At 40.8% G+C, this 19,802-nt stretch overlaps 1 protein-coding gene across 5 annotated transcripts in view; it reads right to left on the bottom strand.

Moving 5' to 3' along the window:
* Positions 1-359: 359 nt before the first annotated feature.
* SLC6A15 (solute carrier family 6 member 15) overlaps positions 360-19,802 on the bottom strand; it is a 397,869-nt gene continuing 378,426 nt past the window's right edge. For all 5 annotated transcript variants that reach the window (XM_069228753.1, XM_069228752.1, XM_069228751.1 and 2 more), the window contains one exon: positions 360-11,208. In XM_069228753.1, coding sequence (XP_069084854.1) covers positions 10,822-11,208 — 387 coding nt within the window. In that variant the 3' untranslated portion in view covers positions 360-10,821. The remainder of the gene's footprint in view (positions 11,209-19,802) is intronic.

Below are 19,802 nucleotides of genomic sequence, written 5' to 3'. Positions count from 1 at the left end.
TCAAGAAAAACACTCTTTTCCTAGAGAAAAATAAACATGTACTGTATAAAATGTACATAATGTGTAACATGAATGATGGTCCTATATTGCACTCTTGGGATTTTGGTGACATTTACAAAGAACTTGGTTTTTAACCTTATATTTATTATATCACCAGAACACATGAATGACAATACAGGACGATATTACATTGTTACCCATTAAATATTGTATGTGTGTGTTAGAGGGAGTGGCAGCTGTGTGTGTGTTTCATCACCAAGGATGGGCCACACAATTCAAACAACTGGAAAAATAGTAGAGACTTTACTTCAAAGTTTGTATTTTTTATAAATGTTTTACAAGTATTAAATTGAGACAACTGTTTGTAATACGTATATTTTATTTATTTTTACCATAAAGTTTATGCCATATCGGCCCTGCCAAATACAAAAAAAAAATCTTTAAAGCCAACAAAATCCAGCCCAGCAAATGCAATGTTTCAAGACTTGTTTTTCTCACATTCACTTGTACATATTTACAATACACGTATTGTATAAATATACTGCATGTACTCTGGTAACCACAATACATATCAACAGGTATTTTAGGCACACAGCATGTAAAAATACAGAAACTGCACTACTATGTGAATCTTTAATCTGACAACACAGTGTTAAATCATAGTTTTGCACTCAAGACACAAATCTTTGATATAACATTTACATCTGCAGCCAGCGATTTTTGATTAATGTTTTCCACTGTAAGTGCTGTTGTTGAGTTCTTTATAGTGTTTGTCTATATATATATTGCATAAGAAAATAGTTAGCAAATGCTTTTGTGTGCAGCAAAAAGTTGTGTAAATGCTATCTACAGAATTGAAAGCTTATTAACATAATATACAGATGTGTTGAAGCACAACTTTAATCTGAGATGCAAGGGCAAGCATAGTACATGGAATATCAAGTCCATTATAAGCAAACTTTGTGATATATTTTTGTCATAGATAGAAGGTTGTTTTTTCAGACTGCAGTCAGTGTAATCTTTATGTTAGGGGCTGTTTTTGGTATGCCAGTATGGGGTCGTTCAGCACAAGGCAAATACTGCCTAAGATGGATGCTGTAAAGGATATAGAAAGGCGTATCAGGGAAGAATTATCAACCATAGTTCAGCTCAGTTAAAACCTTAATTAGTCACTGGAATGTTCAATATATGGCATACAAATTCCTTTATTCAGTATAGGGGAAGTCATCTTAGTTTTGCTTACAGTCCCTGGGTGTCTTGAGTCACACACAGACATAAAAAATAAGACAATTTGTACAGAACAAAAAATGTATCAAGTAATAGTCCCTCTACTTAATACTAATCAATCATGACTGTTCTGTATTTTTATATGTCAGTACTTTTTGGGAGGTAGCCCTGGGATGGCAATGTAACATGGGATGAGGTGCCTCTATTTATCGATGAATGGGTCCATCAGATACATCTGACTCCTCCAAGAAATAGGTGTCAACGAGTTTCGGCCCCTACCTCCTTCGGGCCTCTTCAGGACTTTAAGGAAAGGAGGAATGACCTTCCAGCTTGGGTGAGTCGCTGCAGCTAAAATTAGATTAAATCCACAGCAGCACTCATTAATTCTATATATGCAAGACCAGATGAAATATTACTTGTAAAATGCGCTATGCCTCAACCGGCTTGTTTCTGGCAAAAGCACCTCACCTGACCGACTCAAGTCCAGTTCATCAGAGACACAAGTTGGTCGGGTAAGGTCTTTATTAGGCCCAGATGCATAAGGGTTACTTGGGCACACCCTGGTTGTTTTTCTCATCTGATGGATGCTGAGCAAATAGTTTTTTTCCTTAGGAAACATGGATGATATTCAATCTCCTAAACTGCTCTCGGAAGGCAAAAAAGCATCAAAGTGTGGTTGAGAGACAAAACGCCAGACTATGGAAGGCATAGCTTCAATTCTGATGGTATACAATAGGAATATTTATAGTAACAAATAAAAGGATAACAATCTTATGAAAGTGGTCAATACAGAACAATCTTTCTAAAAACGCCATTATTTGGGAATTTTTGAATTTGCATTCAACATTAGCAATGTTTTTAAAAGGCAAAATACATTGACGGTGATGACCTTGAATGTTACTTTCTGAACAACGTTTATAGTTCTTAAAATATTTATGATACGATGTTATATTATTTCATCACACTAAATAGTATATTGATGTTTTTCCAGTGTACTGGCTTGTGACAGGGGCTACTGATACACATTGCAATAGAGCCAGGAAGATTATAAACATGTTCTTTCTTTTCTTGCCTGTAACTGTACCTCTGCTCCAAAGTTATTATATAGCCTTAGAACCCGCCGTTGCGGGCTCTACCGGCTATTAAAGGCCAGCTCCCACGTTAAAGAGCCTGCCATTAGAGGGCAGAATGTTCTCCTAAATAAAACAAAGGCTTCACGGAACCGGAGGGGATTACAATCCCCTCATGCTCCGTGAGGCTTTGTTCACTGCTGCTGCTGTGAACAAAGAAGATTGGAATGTTGGTGCTGCGGACTTTTACCGTCAGTAAAAGCCTGGAGCACTCCATTGTTTTCAATGGAGCTACCTACATTCCAATGTTCTAATTATCATTAATGTTTACTAAATAACATGACTTGACCTAGCAGCAATGCTGTTGCGATCTCTAATTTGCATATGTCCAAAATTGTAATTCTGTTGTCTTTTCTCTAAAAAAGAATTAAAGCTGGTATTGCCAGGGGTAAAATTTCCTGTCAATATCTAAGACAAATAGGAGAAGGCACAACTAGTCTTCAAGTTAAGCTCAAGACAGTGGTTTAGACTCTGACTTTGGGGCACTGTGCTTTCTGTTAGTAAATATTATGTTTGAGACAGGTACAATTTCAACAATATTCTATTAAATTCACTATCATCAGAGTTTGTGTGCCTTTTGAAAACAAGCAACAAAATGCCCTGGTTCAAATAATCATATAAATCATCAGTCAAAACATAAGAATTTGGTAAAGACGTGTTCCAAGTGCCATCCCCTAAAACTACAAAGAAAGCAAAAATAACTCAAGAGACCTTTTCACAACCGCTCCTGGGAAAATACCTGGGTGCTCTCTAACCCGGACTACAGCACTTCCCTTTAATAAGTCGTCAGAAGCATAACACACTGAAACTGCCCCTCAAGATTCAAGAGGCAGAATAATAGACAGTTATAGGCTTTAGGATTACTTTTTGCCCACTCACCTTTACAACCGACTGTCCAAACCCATTATCATTTTCAGGCACATGTAGTTATCACAGCTTGCAAAAGAATTAAATCACTGAACCCGAACAATAGTGCAAGTTATTCTCACACCACTCTCCCTCTCAGTCTGTTCCCAAAAGTAACCATGATCTAGGTGTGGCTGTCCCGATATCCACCACTGATAATCTCAGTGCAATTGTTGTCATCAGGAAGCTGATGAAAATCCACCTATTCCCCAAACTGTTGTGATTGACAGTACATATGCCATCAGCCACCACTGAACATAAATGAATGCCCAACTCGACAATTGCTCTTTTTGCTCACTAATGCCCTAGAACCCTTGCAAATCGAGGACCCGCTTCCTCAACTTTATCCATCTACGCACTGCAAAGGCGCAATATCAGTCATGCACAGGTTATTCTAACCTTCACACATAAGTACGTCTTCGGTATATAGATATATTATTTCTAATGCTCTCAACTTGTTGAAGCTCAAAAATATGACATTTCTGGTGTAATCCATTTTTATAAAAATACATAAGTAAACTAACAAAATACATTGCTGCAAAGTCTGCATAGTAGTGATGGTTCTTTAAGATGTTAAACAAAATCATTAACATTGTATATATTTCTGAAATGAGTAGACCAGTGGTTCTTAACCTGCAGTCCAAGGAACCTTGTGGCTCCACACAGCCTACTCAGGGGGCTCGCCACTGCTTAGAAAACAAAATAATAATAACACATTACTGAAGAGGGCATAAATAAAGAAGCAAAATATACAAGTGAAAACGTGAAAGCGTTCCGCAAATGTAAAGAAATTTCAAACTGGAGGCTAAGAATTAAGTTTGTATCCTCAGATTGATTTGTGGGAGCAGTGCAAGTGCATCAAACAGAATATAGTAAGGGCCGTTAAAATTTTGTGTTTGTGAATTAAATGAAATTTTTAATCATTTGTGTATGTGTTTTTTATGAATGCTTCTATATATTTTTTTTGTGTATTGTTTTGTATTTCAAATCATCCAAAATGCTTAAACCGGGGTCCTCAGCATTCAATAATGACTCACAAGCAGTCCCCGGATTCCAATAATTATACAGGGGGGAATCCCCGGGTTCCAGTAATGATTGGGTGGGAGTCCACAGAAGTCAAAAAGTTAAGAACCACTGGCATAGATCGTATAAAGCCACTCGAGAGCTACTTCTATCACATGAGGGTATATGCTGGAAACATTTCCTGTAACAATTCACTCCTTGAGATTTACTACTGATAATTGGTGTAGTCTTTTTAGATAACCAGAGATGAAAGTGAAACTCTTTGCATAATTCATTGTCCAGAAAATATAAATAAATGTAGTCAACCCAAGACATCTTATCTCACATACAAAATGTAAAAAAAACTCTTTCTCTAACAGCATCTCTCAATTTTGCACTAGACATGTGGCATAATTTTATCAGAGTTCTCCTTCACTTACGTTATCATACAGGCTGCTAATTGTTGATTACAACGTGAAAGTGCTATCCTCTGCCATGATTGAAGATTTTTTTCCTCTTGCTGAAAAGATGAATACTGCACCTGAAGCACCAACCACGGACCTGACAGCAATAATTACTGAAATTGAAAATAGAACACTCTCATCACGGTAAAGCCCCGCGTGCACGAGCAATATGTTATGCAAGTCGGCCAATTATAGAGCGTGTCCCACACATTATATATTGGTACACACTGCACAAACATCACCAACCGTAATGATGCCATTAGCACCCAGGAAATGTGAACTCATTCAGAAGTGCACTTGGGACAGCCTGTTCATCTGTCCTTCCTAGATGTTCTCTCGATTGTTTATGTAAAACATGTTCACAATACTATGATTCTAGAAAAGAGTTCACTTGTTTTAGGGGAAATCAAGAAAGACTGCTATTAACTGCTCTACCGTGTTTAAACATGATTGAAATGTGTTTATTATTGTTCTGATGTATTTTGTAAAATGTTGTCCTTTTTATATGAAATATGAAGAGCATATAATTCGACACATGACTTCGAAAACAGAAATACCTTTGATTGGCCATATAATTGTGCCATGTGTAGAGAAATTATTGCATTGCTTACTAGGCATCCATTGGTCCGCAGCAAAAAAGCCGCTATCGCCCTGCGGGGCCTAGATGTCTGTCCTTAGCATTCGCAGTTGAGATCCCCAGTAGTTTTGCTGGTATACGCATGCATGGGTGTATATGCATAGCTACCTATGATGTTGTAATGTAACTTATCATGCCCATCACGCGGCGTGGCATTATCTCATCCACTTGCAATGCCCCTCCCTGTCTTCCCTCTCCCTCCTTTTAGTCGTCCACTCTTCTCCTTCCCTCAACATTTAAAAAAAGAGCATGGTTATGTTGGTGCTCGACTTTGAGCAGTCATGGAGAATGAGACTGCAGCAGCCTCACTGCCCGACAGGTGTAAATGGCAAATGACCCAGCTCTAGGGAGGTAAACTCGGTCTCCATGATGACCTTGCTAAATCGTGTAAATGGGGCATTGGGCAGCTGCATTCATCCTCTATGCTTCTTTTAAGAAATCCAACTTTTTACTGTGTTATTTTCATTTGTTACTCTGGGTATCTGGTATTTAGTCTATGAATTAACAGATGACTAGATTCCTGCTAGCTTGACTCCAGATACATGTTCTCTGCTTGAAAAAAGGAGTTAAGAGGGCATTTCATTTTACTTGGATTCAAAACGTCAGGGTTCCTAAACCACATGGTGCCCAGCAGACTGAAAAAGGCCTACTTTTGAAATAGCAAAATGGTTAAACAATTCAAATTTGCGAATTTATGTTAAGGGACACAAAATTTACATTAAACTTTCACAGGAAATTGAGATAAGGAAGTTGATAGCAATGTTAGATATTTATTTTATATGATATTTATCATTTTAAGTTATTATATATAACCTGCACAAGGCTTAGCAATAGTGTTAAGAGAGCAAACATATTCCTGGCTGAATTGGCTGTTGTTCCACCTAGTCTTAATTTTTGTCACCTCGTCACCTTTTAAGAGGAAGAGGCCTACTGCTGGGCTTCAGGCGACCCCGAAAGGAGTCAAACGTAATTCCAATCTTACAGGTCACATCTCTTTGTAAACAGTATTTTCAGCACGGGTGGGACCCGTCAGGACACCAAAGCGTGGGGAGCGGCACATTTATAGTACTGGCAATGGAAAATCTCGTTAATGATTGTTTGCAGTATCTACTCCAGCTTTGGGAATTGTTGGGACAGACGAATAGATAAGCAGAAGAGAGTAAAGTTTTTAGCAATAGGTTTTTCTGTGGTTAATGGGACTCCGTGGTTCATTTTCCTAGAAAGCATACAATAGAAACTGAGTTAATTTGCGGACAGAGAAATTGGGTGAAACAGAGAAAATGTATAGATTTTTCGACATTCAGGAAGAATATTAGAAAACGTTTCCTAAATGTAGGGGCGCAGAACAATTATTCACTTTAGGGCCAAAACAAAGTATCCAGCCTCGCCAATAAAGATACTCTGTGCCTTCATGAAAATGGATTATCCACTTGGAGATTGTTAGTTTTGAGTTCAGGTTAAGGTGACAGCGAATTGTATATAGAAAAAAGAAAACACACATATCCTACCTCCGTTTCTACTGTATATTCTACCTTCTTGTCTACTGTTTCCAGTCTTATATTACTTTTTTTAAAGTAACACTCTTTTACTGAGTCTAAGGGAAACATTTTGTTCTGGGCAAACTACCGGAGCTGCATCATAGGGCATTCCACAAAGTGTGTCAGGCCATCAGTCTCCAATACAATACCAAACAGATTAAAGATTTTACTTTTGCAATAACGCATGATTCCTATATCTGACATAGTGACATTTTGCGCCCTCATTATTTTTACTGCTTTTGTGTGAAAATGTTAAATTCTTTATTTCGTAATGTCGTTGCAGAAATCCCACATGGATTTCTCTGAACAAAGCTTTATCTTTTATCCTGCCACCAATGTATTCTTGTGTCACTAGTTTTGCTTGCTACCTCTGATGGCTACATCTTTTTCTCATAACCTGACAGGCTTTATTCTACAGAAAGATTCACTGTGCTTTTCCACTTCCTGTCCTTTCACCTTGACAGCAATATAAAGCATATTAAACTGTACAAAAAACCTGGGCCCATATATTACATCCTACACGCATGGTTCACAATTTAGCCTGATAGCACAAAGCTTAACTTCCTTTTTATGGGTGAGCGCAAAGCGCTCCGCCCCATGCTGTAATCTCTCTTTGGGCTTCTAACCACACCCATGTCACATCAGTCACTTTCATTGGTTGGTGGGCTTGCCTTTTAAAATCCGCTTGCTTTCATTTGTGAAAGGCATGCATACGTCATGCCTTTTCCGGTGCTTAGCCCACCTACACAGCACCAGTAAACTACTGGAACCATTCGAAGCTCGATGTTTTCAGCATGGTTTCCGGACTACTTTATCTGTTAATTTTCCACGCAGCATGATCACGCTGGGGTTTAAATTGCATGATCACGCTCGTTTTTTCCGTTTTCAATTTCAGCGCGATTGCGCTGCGTTTAACATAGCGCAATCGTACTGTGTTTTTTTCTTGTAATTTGTGTGGCAAGAAAATTCCAGTTAGGAGTTTACAATGCTAATAGCTCTAACTCGAGCAAATGCCAGACCCACTGCATTGCAAATGCTTGTTTGTTATTGGAGCTGCATTTTACTGCATGCATGAAGCCAGAGTGATGCTCAAATTAAAGGCTGGTTTAGTATGTTCTTTGTACCAGCTCTACTCTGGGGGGGGGGTGAGTTCAGGAATTTGGGGCCAGATGTAGCAACAAACCAAATTGCGAGTTGCAATTTGCGAGTCCATCCGACTCGCAAATTGCAACTCGCAATTTGCTATGCAGTACGGTGTCTTAGACACCGACTGCGACTCGCTATGGGGTCGCAATGACCCACCTCATGAATATTCATGAGGTGGGTCGCAAATTGCGGCCCCATAGCGAGTATAGGCACTCGCAAACATGGACGCCTGCTGTCGTCAGCAGACCTCCATGTTCGTGACTGCTTTCAAATAAAGCAGTTTTTTTTTTTTTTTTTAAGTGTATCCCGTTTTCCTTACAGGAAAACGAGCTGCACTTAAAAAATACCGAAACCTCCCTGCCCTGAAAAAATATTTGTGGGTCCAGTCACAAACTGGAAGGGGTCCCATAGGGACCCCTTCCAATTTGCGAGTGGGTTACCATCCACTTGAAGTGGATGGTAACTGCGATGCCATTTGCGACCGCGTACGCGGTCGCAAATGGTATTGCATCCCACTGCGAGTCGCAAATAGGAAGGGAACACCCCTTCCTATTTGCGAGTCGGAAATGCATTTTGCGAGTCGGTTCCGACTCGCAAAATGCATTTCTGCATAGGAAACTGCGTTTTGCGACTCGCAAACGGCAAATTTTGCCGTTTGCGAGTCGCAAACAGTTTCCTACATCTGGCCCAATGTTCTTTCCCTTATGAAACCCCAAACAGCACAACTTCAATAACAAGTAGGCTATAGAGGTGATATCAAGTTGCAAAGGCAATTGTGTATGTAATGCAGCCCATTTAGTTTGAGGTAAAAGCTGAAGACTCCTACTGGGATGAGATACAGCTGCCAAAGGATTGTCCAGACAGCAAGGATCATAGACTCTAACTAAAAGCTTGAATAATTGATTGAGATCTCAGATACAGGTCCCTCTAAAGTTTGGCCTAATCCAATGCTTCTTCCTTACTAAACCCTCATAGTAAACAATGTGATTTTAGCAAGAAACATGTTTCTAGGTGGTGTGTAGATAAATATGCATATTTTTCTATGTAAATCTAGTGAGTCCTCAGAATTGCTTTGTGGAGTATGCAAAGCACGTTGCTGTTTTTTGTGACATGAAATTTAAATTCTGTGGGATCATTTTATTGTGGATATCAGTGAATGGCAGCTCACAAAAGGTTACAATGGAACATTATGGCCGCTAAAGAACCTGCTTCTTCATTCCAAATCCCCTTTCTCACAAGGAGTAAAGGCCCTCTTTATCCTTGCTCTTCTGTGAAGGTGGCAGACTAAAAACTGATTGTGAAGGAAGCAGATTGTCAGAAATACCTTGTAAACCATATAAAAAAAAACCTGTGCACAATCATCAATCAGTCAATCAGTCAGTCACTTCCAGTGGGCAGAGTAACTTCCCACAGCACTTGTCATTTTTCTGACCCAGTAGTGGGAATACACCCTAACCATGAAGCAGAATGTTACACTTTTACAGGATATATTTTCACTCTTTTATGCTACAAAACATTGGAAATGTATTTGGATTGCTTTCTTTCTTACTTTCCACTCCACATCACCCAAAAATATATAGGGAGAGTAGCAAGAACAGTAATATTGTGACATGTTTGAGCTTTAAGATGCTCCTCACTAGAGATGTGTTGCAAGACTGATCAATGCCAAATATGTTAGTATTGGCACTATTAGGTTATCAGTATCGGAGGTAAGTTAACAATAAGGGTTACCAAGCAAGCCCCCTTATTTACTAACCATTTCCCAGGCACCAGGGGTGTCCTTAACTAAACTTCACATTTTCTTATGCTGTAACCAGAACAAGATGGGTGAAGACTTAAAATGCTTGATGAGGTTTTGCTCTAGAGAGGCAACCTAATACCACTTGGATGTACATGCCAGAATTGATAGGAAATACACTGCAGCACAGACTTTTTCTAGATATTACTACACACACAGACAAAGTCTTATGGCTGAGAAAATCTGCAGTCTAAATAGGACTGTGATTTGGGACTAAGACATAGCATCCTCACAAACGAAGACAATGTTCAAGTCTTGATTATGCACAGAAAAACTATCATAAATGAAACACTAATTTAGATTAATAAGGTGCCCCTCCTTTTTGGAAATGCGTAAGCGTGGATGTTGAAACAGATCCTCTTCAATTTGAGGACACTGGTCTGAACATCACACACACTTTGATGCAGCAGAGGTGCTCATGATACTATGGTAAGGGATTAAACTGAAAAATAAAACCAATAAAACCAATAAAGAAAACCTTTTGGAAACAGTACAAAGGTCCAACAATGCTGATGAAAATAGGAAACTGGGTACAATGAAAACCTTCAATGTGAAACAGGAATTCTGATTTATAAGTACCTTGGGAGGTGTGGTAATATCCAACATTGTGATTTTTCTGGAAATTATAGTGAGAGTTACACACCAGCGGGTCTGCATATTTTAAAAGCACAGTCCCTTTTAGGGCCAACACATACTTTAAAACATAATAATGATAAGAAATAAACTATCTCGTGGAACACACATGGGGGCGAAGGGTATTCATTCTTCACTACAAAAGATTGGTTTCAGTGCAAAAAGGGGGTTAGAGAGCGCCATTCATTTGATTAAAGACAATTTATCTTTTACATTTGGATTAATACTGCAGACAGGAGCTGCTAACACTACACATTCAAACGTTAAGGTATGCTTTGTGTTTACCACAGCTAATGTTCAGTAATATGAACAGAAATAGTACAATCACCATATTTTGCTGCTATAGGTCAGATTCAGGCATATCTGGAATGTCTGCCATATCATCCATTAAATATCCTATACCATATCGCCCATTGGGGGCAGTGTCAACTTTTAGAGTTGGTGATCCACTTTGCTTTCGGTAAATGCTGTTGCCAATATTTGGGGATGGCATCTCACTGGAAATCCTTCCATGAATCAAACTGGCATCATCATCTTCCAGATTAGATGTTTCTTTAATTATATGTCCTCGCTTATAAGAAACCGCAGCCAGTCCACCAGAGCTATCATCAATAAGATTGCATATGCGAACAAGGAAGACTATAGGGACAGGCAGCACTGCAAACCCTATAAGCGACATACAAACAACTATTCCCCATGTTGGATAGATCTTGAATTCTTCTGTGGCCTGAAAGGTTCAAGAGAAACAAAATTACCAACACAGCTATCAGAAGTTCATCCGAATAAAACATAAACAGTGAAGAATTGGAAAGGAAAAACAGTACATCTCTTAATGGACCTGTTTCCTGGATGACAGTGGCCGTTCCTCCCAGCACAAAAATGCTCTAATGCCCCTGCTATTTTTAGCATCATTACAGTACATTTAGCATGACTGCAATAAATAGGTATACACAGGAAAAGATCAGTGCAATGCAGTATTAGACAGAGGCCCTCATTCTGACCTTGGCGGTCTTTTCGCGAGACCGCCGAGTTACCGCCGCGGTGAAGACCGCCGACCGCGGCGGTATGCCGCTGTGCGCATTCCGACCGCTGGGAGCGTTCCGCCGGGAAACCGCCAGCAGCCACACTGGAGGTCGGCGGACAAGTGGAGACTGGTCAACCTCCACCGCCACGCCAGCAGAACACCGCCCACAGAATTACGACCCACATATCTGTGTGGCGGTCTTCTGTTGGCGGTGTTCTGTTGGCGGTCACCTCCCCATGGCTCCCGTCGCCTCCGGGAGGACCAACGCACAAGGTAAGTTGACCGTCCGTGAGGGGAGGGGGAGGGGGGTGTTGTGTGATGTGGGCGTGCATGGGGGTGTGCGTGTGAGTGTGTAGAGGGGGTGTGTGAGTGCGTGTATGCGGGCGGGGGGTGCTGCTGTGTCTATGGGTAATGTGTGCTGTTCGGCAGGTGCGCATGTCTGCATGTATGTGTGCGGGTATGTGTCCCCGTTGTGTATGTGTGTGTAGGGGGTGTGTATATGTGCATGTTGGGGGTGTGTGCATGTCGGGGTGCATGTATGTGCATGTCGGGGTGGGGGTGGGGAGGGGGTTCGTACCACCTCTGGGGGGTGGCAGGGGGGTGAAGGGTGTGGGGGGAGGACTCGGGTGGGTAGTGGGGGGTGGGGGAGACCCCTATCAGTGCCAGGGAAGGAATTCCCTGGCCCCGATAGTGCCTACCGCCATGGTTCACATGGCGGTTCCCGACCGCCAGAAACCGCGGCGGTAGGCAGGGTCATGATACCGTTGGCGGTCTTGGGACGACCGCCGGGCCGGAGTGCGCAAACTCCAGCCCGGCGGTCATGACCGCAGTGGCGGTCGGAGTGGGGAAGTGGCGGTCGATCGCGGCGGTGACCGCCGCGGTCAGAATGCCATTTTTCTGACCGCCGGTCTGTTCGCGGTCCGACCGCCGCCTCTCCGCCGACCGCCAAGGTCAGAATGAGGGCCAGAGTGCATACATAGTTTATTCTAGTTGTGGTGGTCAATTTTTAACATCTGTCAGAATAACAATTATACTCCGACTACATTGATCACAAATGAAGCAAAAATGAAATGGTAAATTCATATGACAAATGCACAACTGCAGGTGCTAGGTAACTGATTGCTACAGTAGTTATTATTATAATTATCATCTTATTCCACCTGAGGCTTTCTTGATTTGTTAATTATATATCCAATCATACTTTGATTATATATGGCATTTTCAATGTATTCCAAAAGATCACATGCTCCTTTGTGTATTTATTAGTGTATATTTCTAGCTTAATTCATTTCCTCAGTTCTACATGAACAATATGTGATAGTTGAGTTCTGAATCCTGCCAATGTTTTAGAAAACTCTATGGCCTTGGTTATGAGATTCTGGATTTTTAAGGGCCCTGCACATAGATCTGTTTGAGCAGGTTTGGGAGTATGAGAGGTGGGGACTTTATCACACCAGATAATTGCCAGACACGTAAAGTCCACGGCCCTTGTTAAGTTGCAGCAGCTGATACTGCTGGAATTTAAACGGGGTGAAAGTGTGGTAATTAGCAGAACACATGGAATTTGATGCAATAAGCAAAACATATTCATGTTATGTCCCATTTTCTGGACAAAATCTGCAATAGGTGATTTAGGTACAATTGTTTTAATCCCAGATTCAGGGCTCATGCAGAACAGTTGTGTCACTGATGTGTAACATGTCAACCAGTGAATGTTGGAAAGCAAACACCAGTCACAATGAGTCACGTAGGGTGATAGGGAAGTCCAATTAATAGAATGCAGAATGCCTATTTGTGATGGGCTGAGATATGTCCTGGTTATGGTATGCATTTTCTCTAGACAACAAGGAGGAATGACAGTCTCAATGTGGCCAAGTTACAGTTAAGGGAGCTGGTCCCAAGGTATGACATACTGGTTTCTCTAGGGTCAGATTGAGGAACTAAATGCAACAGTGAAATCATTAAAATGTTGTGTGCAGCATTGCAAACTGAACAGAAGCTGCACTGCAGTTATTGACCTGAAGTATATGAAATCATGAGCAAATCAACAGAACCATTGTATCCAGACTGGCAAAAGTGTGTGCTTCAACTTCATTGAAGTGACCTGATGCTTTACCTTTGGTGTTAATAAGTAAGGGAAGTACACCTGACAGAAACACTGGTCTATTCCCACACAATATGGGGAGCGTAATTAGATTGCCTGCTGTTCCTGCAAATGCACTTGTGAACATTACAGAAGATATGGTACTCGATTATTGCAAAGGACTGGATGATGTGGTGCATTCTGTCTCTTGACTTGTTGAAGCTGTCACTGTAAATCCACATCAAGATCCATGTCATGACCTCAGTCCAAGTGACTGGGTCCTTATCAAGGAACAAGTGAGAAAGTCCTGCCTGGCGCCAAGGTGACAAGGCCCATTTCATGTAATTCTGATCATGAATACAGCTGTCAAGAGTGCTGTAGTAACAAACTAGGTACATGCTTCTCATACCCAAAGAACGAGAGGCCCTTATGAAGAAATAGTGTTCTAAGAAAAGTTTGTGATCAGAGCCAGCTAGAAGAAAGGGGTGAAGATCTGCAGACAGATGAAGACATTCAATTGTCGGATATCTCACAGAGTGGCATTGGAGCTCTTGATAAAGAATGGAGAAATAGAAACATCCAGGAGAAGGAACAAGTACAAGGTCAAGAACAATGAAAGACACCCACAATACAGAATGCCCAATGACTTACAATCAGAAGAAGTTGAAATCAAGTGTCTTAGTTGGATCCATATAACTGACAACTGATGATGAAACAGAATCAGGTTGTACAAGTGACATCAAGCGACACAGAAAGAGATCAACAAGTACTCAGAAGATCTAGAAGAGCTAGGCTACCCTGTCAAAGATATTCATCACTGAATGGACATACTATTTGAGCCAAGTGCTAAACATCCCAATGTCAGATTTGCTTGACTGGAAAAAAGAGTTGCCTGAACCTCCTTGAAATTACTCAAAGCAAACATTCAGTCATGGACAAATTAGGTAAATGGACTGTTTGATCTAATGACTTTGATACAAATTACTAAGAGATTAGAAGATTACCTAGGTCAGCAACAGCAAAAAAAGAGTAGGGATAACATTTTAGAAGAACCCAGAGAAGGGTTAAGGAAGATTAAACAAGACTGCTGTAAATAAAGCTGCAAGAAGAAAATCATCAAGACAATTCCAGACTGAGATGAAGACATTCATTTTGTTGTTATATACATATTACTTCGTAAGATCTGACTTTAGATAAATATATGTGCCTGAAATAGATGTACAATTATTATAGGCATTGTATTTACATTAATAGTTTTATTAGCAATTGCCATATTATTACTAACACAATTTACACCAGAGGCAGAGAATTCTGTAGATATGTTCACTAGCACAGTTTCCAGACCAGGTATTAATGAAGGTAAGTTACAGGTTTCTTTCGTAGAATACATGAAGGAAGATTCTTCAACAAATGTTTATTCTATATTAGTACAAGAATACAAAAGACCTATTGATGCAAAGAACTGTTATGTATGCACACGTATGCCTTCTTCAGCTGATGAACAAGTAGCATATTCCTCTTTCCTATGCTATATCATGGAGCATATTGCTCAATTTAGTATATATATATATATATATATATATATATATGGAAAATGTCACTTACCCAGTGTACATCTGTTCGTGGCATTAGTCGCTGCAGATTCACATGCTGTGCACATCCCGCCATCTGGTGTTGGGCTCGGAGTGTTACAAGTTGTTTTTCTTCGAAGAAGTCTTTTCGAGTCACGAGACTGAGGGACTCCTCCCATTTCGACTCCATTGCGCATGGGCGTCGACTCCATCTTAGATTGTTTTCCCCGCAGAGGGTGAGGTAGGAGTTGTGTATGCTAGTAATAGTGCCCATGCAATGGAGTGAATACATATGTATTTAATGAGTTTTAAAGTAATATAGTTACAATTGTACAAATGTTAAAGATCTACTTCTAAACGGCTACAGGCTCCCGGGGAGGCGGGTGGGCGCATGTGAATCTGCAGCGACTAATGCCACGAACAGATGTACACTGGGTAAGTGAAATTTTCCGTTCGATGGCATGTGTAGCTGCAGATACACATTCTGTGCATAGAATAGTAAGCAGTTATCTCCCCAAAAGCGGTGGTTCAGCCTGTAGGAGTTGAAGTAGTTTGAAATAATGTTCTTAGTACAGCTTGACCTACTGTTGCCTGTTGTGCAGTTAACACATCTACACAGTAGTGCTTGGTAAATGTATGAGGCGTAGACCATGTTGCTGCCTTACATATTTCGTTCATTGGAATATTTCTTAGAAAGGCCATGGTAGCACCTTTCTTTCTGGTTGATTGTGCCTTTGGTGTAATAGGCAGCTCTCTTTTAGCTTTGAGATAGCAGATTTAAATGCACTTAACTATCCATCTAGCAATTGCACTTAACTATCCATCTAGCAATGCCTTGTTTTGAAATTGGATTTCCTGTATGAGGTTTTTGAAAGGCAATAAATTGTTGTTTAGTCTTTTGAATTAGTTTTGTTCTGTCAATGTAGTACATTAGTGCTCTTTTGTTGTCTAATGTATGTAGTGCTCTTTCAGCTACAGAATCTGGCTGTGGGAAGAACACTGGTAATTCTACTGTTTGATTCAAGTGGAACGGTGAGATTACTTTTTGGTAAAAATTTAGGATTTGTCCTTAGAACTACTTTATTTTTGTGTATCTGAATAAATGGTTCTTGAATGGTAAATGCTTGAATTTCACTCACTTAGAGATGTGATGGCAATTAAAAATGTAACTTTCCACGTTACGTATTGCATTTCACAAGAGTGCATGGGTTCAAAAGGTGGACCCATGAGTCGTGTTAAGACAATGTTGAGGTTCCATGAAGGAACTGGTGGTGTTCTTGGTGGTATAATTCTCTTTAGGCCTTCCATAAATGCTTTTATGACTGGTATCCTAAATAATGAAGTTGAGTGCGTAATTTGCAGGTAAGCTGAAATTGCAGTAAGATGTATTTTTATGGAAGAGAAAGCTAGATTTGACTTTTGCAAATGTAGTAAGTATCCTACTATATCTTTTGCAGATGCGTGTAAGGGTTGAATTTGATTATTATGGCAGTAATAAACAAATCTTTTCCACTTATTTGCATAGCAGTGTCTAGTGGTAGGCTTCCTAGCTTGTCTTATGACCTCCATACATTCCTGTGTGAGGTCTAAGTGCCCGAATTCTAGGATTTCAGGAGCCAAATTGCTAGATTCAGCGATGCTGGATTTGGATGTCTGATCTGTTGTTTGTGTTGTGTTAACAGATCTGGTCTGTTTGGTAGTTTGACATGAGGTACTACTGAAAGGTCTAGTAGTGTTGTGTACCAAGTTTGTCTTGCCCATGTTGGTGCTATTAGTATGAGTTTGAGTTTGTTTTGACTCAACTTGTTTACTAGATATGGAAGGAGTGGGAGAGGGGGAAAAGCGTACGCAAATATCCCTGACCTTCATCCATAGCGCATTGCCCTGAGACTGATGTTGTGGGTACCTGGATGCGAAGTTTTGGCATTTTGAGTTTTCCTTTGTTGCAAATAGATCTATTTGTGGTGTTCCCCAAATTCGGAAGTAAGTGTTCAGTATTTGGGGGTGAATTTCCCATTCGTGGATCTGTTGGTGATCCCGAGAGAGATTGTCTGCTAACTGATTCTGAATCCCTGGAATAAATTGTGCTATTAGGCGAATGTGGTTGTGAATCGCCCAATGCCATATTTTTTGTGTCAGGAGACACAACTGTGTCGAGTGTGTCCCTCCCTGTTTGTTTAGGTAATACATTGTTGTCATGTTGTCTGTTTTGATAAGAATGTATTTGTGGGTTATTATGGGTTGAAATGCTTTTAGCGCTAGAAATACGCTAACAGTTCTAAGTGATTTATATGAAATTGTCTTTGCTGTATGTCCCATTGTCCTTGGATGCTGTGCTGATTGAGGTGTGCTCCCCACCCTGTCGTGGATGCATCTGTCGTTATCACATATTGTGTCACTGGGTCTTGAAAAGGCCGCCCTTGGTTTAAATTTATACTGTTCCACCATTGAAGCGAGATGTATGTTTGGCGGTCTATCAACACCAGATCTAGAAGTTGACCCTGTGCTTGTGACCATTGTGATGCTAGGCACTGTTGTAAGGGCCGCATGTGCAGTCTCGCATTTGGGACAATGGCTATGCATGAAGCCATCATGCCTAGCAGTTTCATTACCATTTTGACCTGTATCTTTTGTTTTGGATACATGGCTTGTATTACATTGTGAAATGTTTGGACTCTTTGTGGACTTGGAGTGGCAATCCCTTTTACTGTGTTGATTGTTGCCCCTAGGTATTGCTGTGTTTGACACGGCAGAAGGTGTGACTTTGGGTAGTTGATTGAGAAACCTAGTTTGTGTAGGGTTTCTATGACATATTTTGTGTGTTGTGAACACTGTATTTGCGTGTTGGTTTTGATTAACCAATCGTCTAGGTATGGGAACACATGTATTTGCTGCCTTCTGATATGTGCAGCTACTACTGCCAGACATTTTGTAAAAACTCTTGGCGCAGTTGTTATTCCGAATGGCGACACTTTGAATTGGTAATGTATCCCTTGGAATACAAACCTTAGGTACTTTCTGTGTGAAGGATGTATTGGTATATGGAAATATGCATCCTTTAGGTCCAGTGTTGTCATGTAGTCTTGTTGTTTGAGCAGTGGTATTACTTCTTGTAATGTAACCATGTGAAAGTGGTCTGATTTGATGTATGTATTTAATGTTCTGAGATCTAGTATAGGTCTTAGACTCTTGTCTTTTTTGGGTATTAGAAAGTACAGTGAGTAAACTCCTGTGTTTAATTCTTGTTTTGGTACTAATTCTATTGCTTCTTTTTGGAGCAATGCTTGAACTTCTAATCCTAGAAGATCTATATGTTGTTTTGACATACTGTGTGTTTTCGGTGGGACTGTTGGAGGGAATTTGAGAAATTCTATGCAATAACCATGCTGGATAATTGCTAGTATCCAAGTATCTGTTGTTATCTCCTCCCAATGTTTGTAAAATTGGCTTAGTTTCCCCCCCACAGGTGTTATGTGATGGGGATGTGTGACTTGTAAGTCACTGCTTATTTTGAGGAGTTTTGGGGCTTTGGAACTTTCCTCTATTTTTCTGGAATTGTCCCCTTCTATATTGCCCCCGAAAACCTCCCCGCTGATATTGGCTTTGGTAAGTGGGCCTTGTTTGTGATGTTGTGGTTTCTGTAGGTTGCCCTCGAAACCCTCCCCTAAAAGGTGTTTTGCGAAATGTGCCTCTGCTCTGCGGGGAGTAGAGTGCGCCCATGGCTTTTGCTGTATCAGTGTCTTTCTTGAGTTTATCAATAGCAGTGTCGACTTCCGGCCCAAACAACTGCTGTTCATTAAATGGCATATTTAGCACAGCTTGTTGAATTTCCGGCTTGAACCCTGACGTGCGCAGCCATGCGTGCCTTCTTATTGTTATTGCAGTATTTACTGTCCTTGCAGCCGTATCTGCTGCATCCATTGAAGACCGTATCTGATTATTAGAGATACTTTGTCCTTCTTTCACCACTTGTTGTGCTCTTTTCTGGAACTCCTTGGGTAAGTGTTCTATGAAATGTTGCATCTCATCCCAGTGAGCTCTATCGTATCTTGCCAAAAGTGCTTGTGAATTGGCAATGCGCCATTGGTTTGCTGCTTGTGCTGCAACCCTTTTGCCCGCAGCATCAAATTTGCGACTCTCCTTGTCTGGAGGTGGTGCATCCCCCGAGGTATGAGAGTTCGCTCTCTTATGAGCTGCCCCGACAACTACTGAGTCTGGTGTTAACTGCGTTGTAATATAAACTGGATCTGTTGGCAGTGGCTTGTACTTTTTCTCCACCCTTGGAGTTATGGCTCGGCCTTTAACAGGATCCTGAAAGATTTGTTTTGAATGTTTTAGCATTCCTGGGAGCATAGGTAGGCTTTGGTATTGGCTATGAGTGGAGGATAGCATGTTAAACAAAAAGTCATCCTCAATTGGTTCGGAATGCAAGGTGACGTTATGGAAAGCAGCTGCCCTTGCGACCACCTGTGTGTAAGATGTACTGTCCTCAGGTGGGGACGGCCTGGCAGGGTACGAGTCTGGGCTGTTGTCCGATACTGGAGCATCGTAAAGGTCCCATGCATCGGGATCATCTTGACTCATTGTAGTATGAGTCGGGGAGTGCATCAGTGGAGGAGTTGCTTCCGGTGATGTGTGCACTG

The sequence above is a fragment of the Pleurodeles waltl genome, chromosome 4_1 (genome assembly GCF_031143425.1).
Source record: "Pleurodeles waltl isolate 20211129_DDA chromosome 4_1, aPleWal1.hap1.20221129, whole genome shotgun sequence".
NCBI lineage: Eukaryota > Metazoa > Chordata > Amphibia > Caudata > Salamandridae > Pleurodeles > Pleurodeles waltl.
This window is presented reverse-complemented; position numbering and strand designations above follow the sequence as displayed.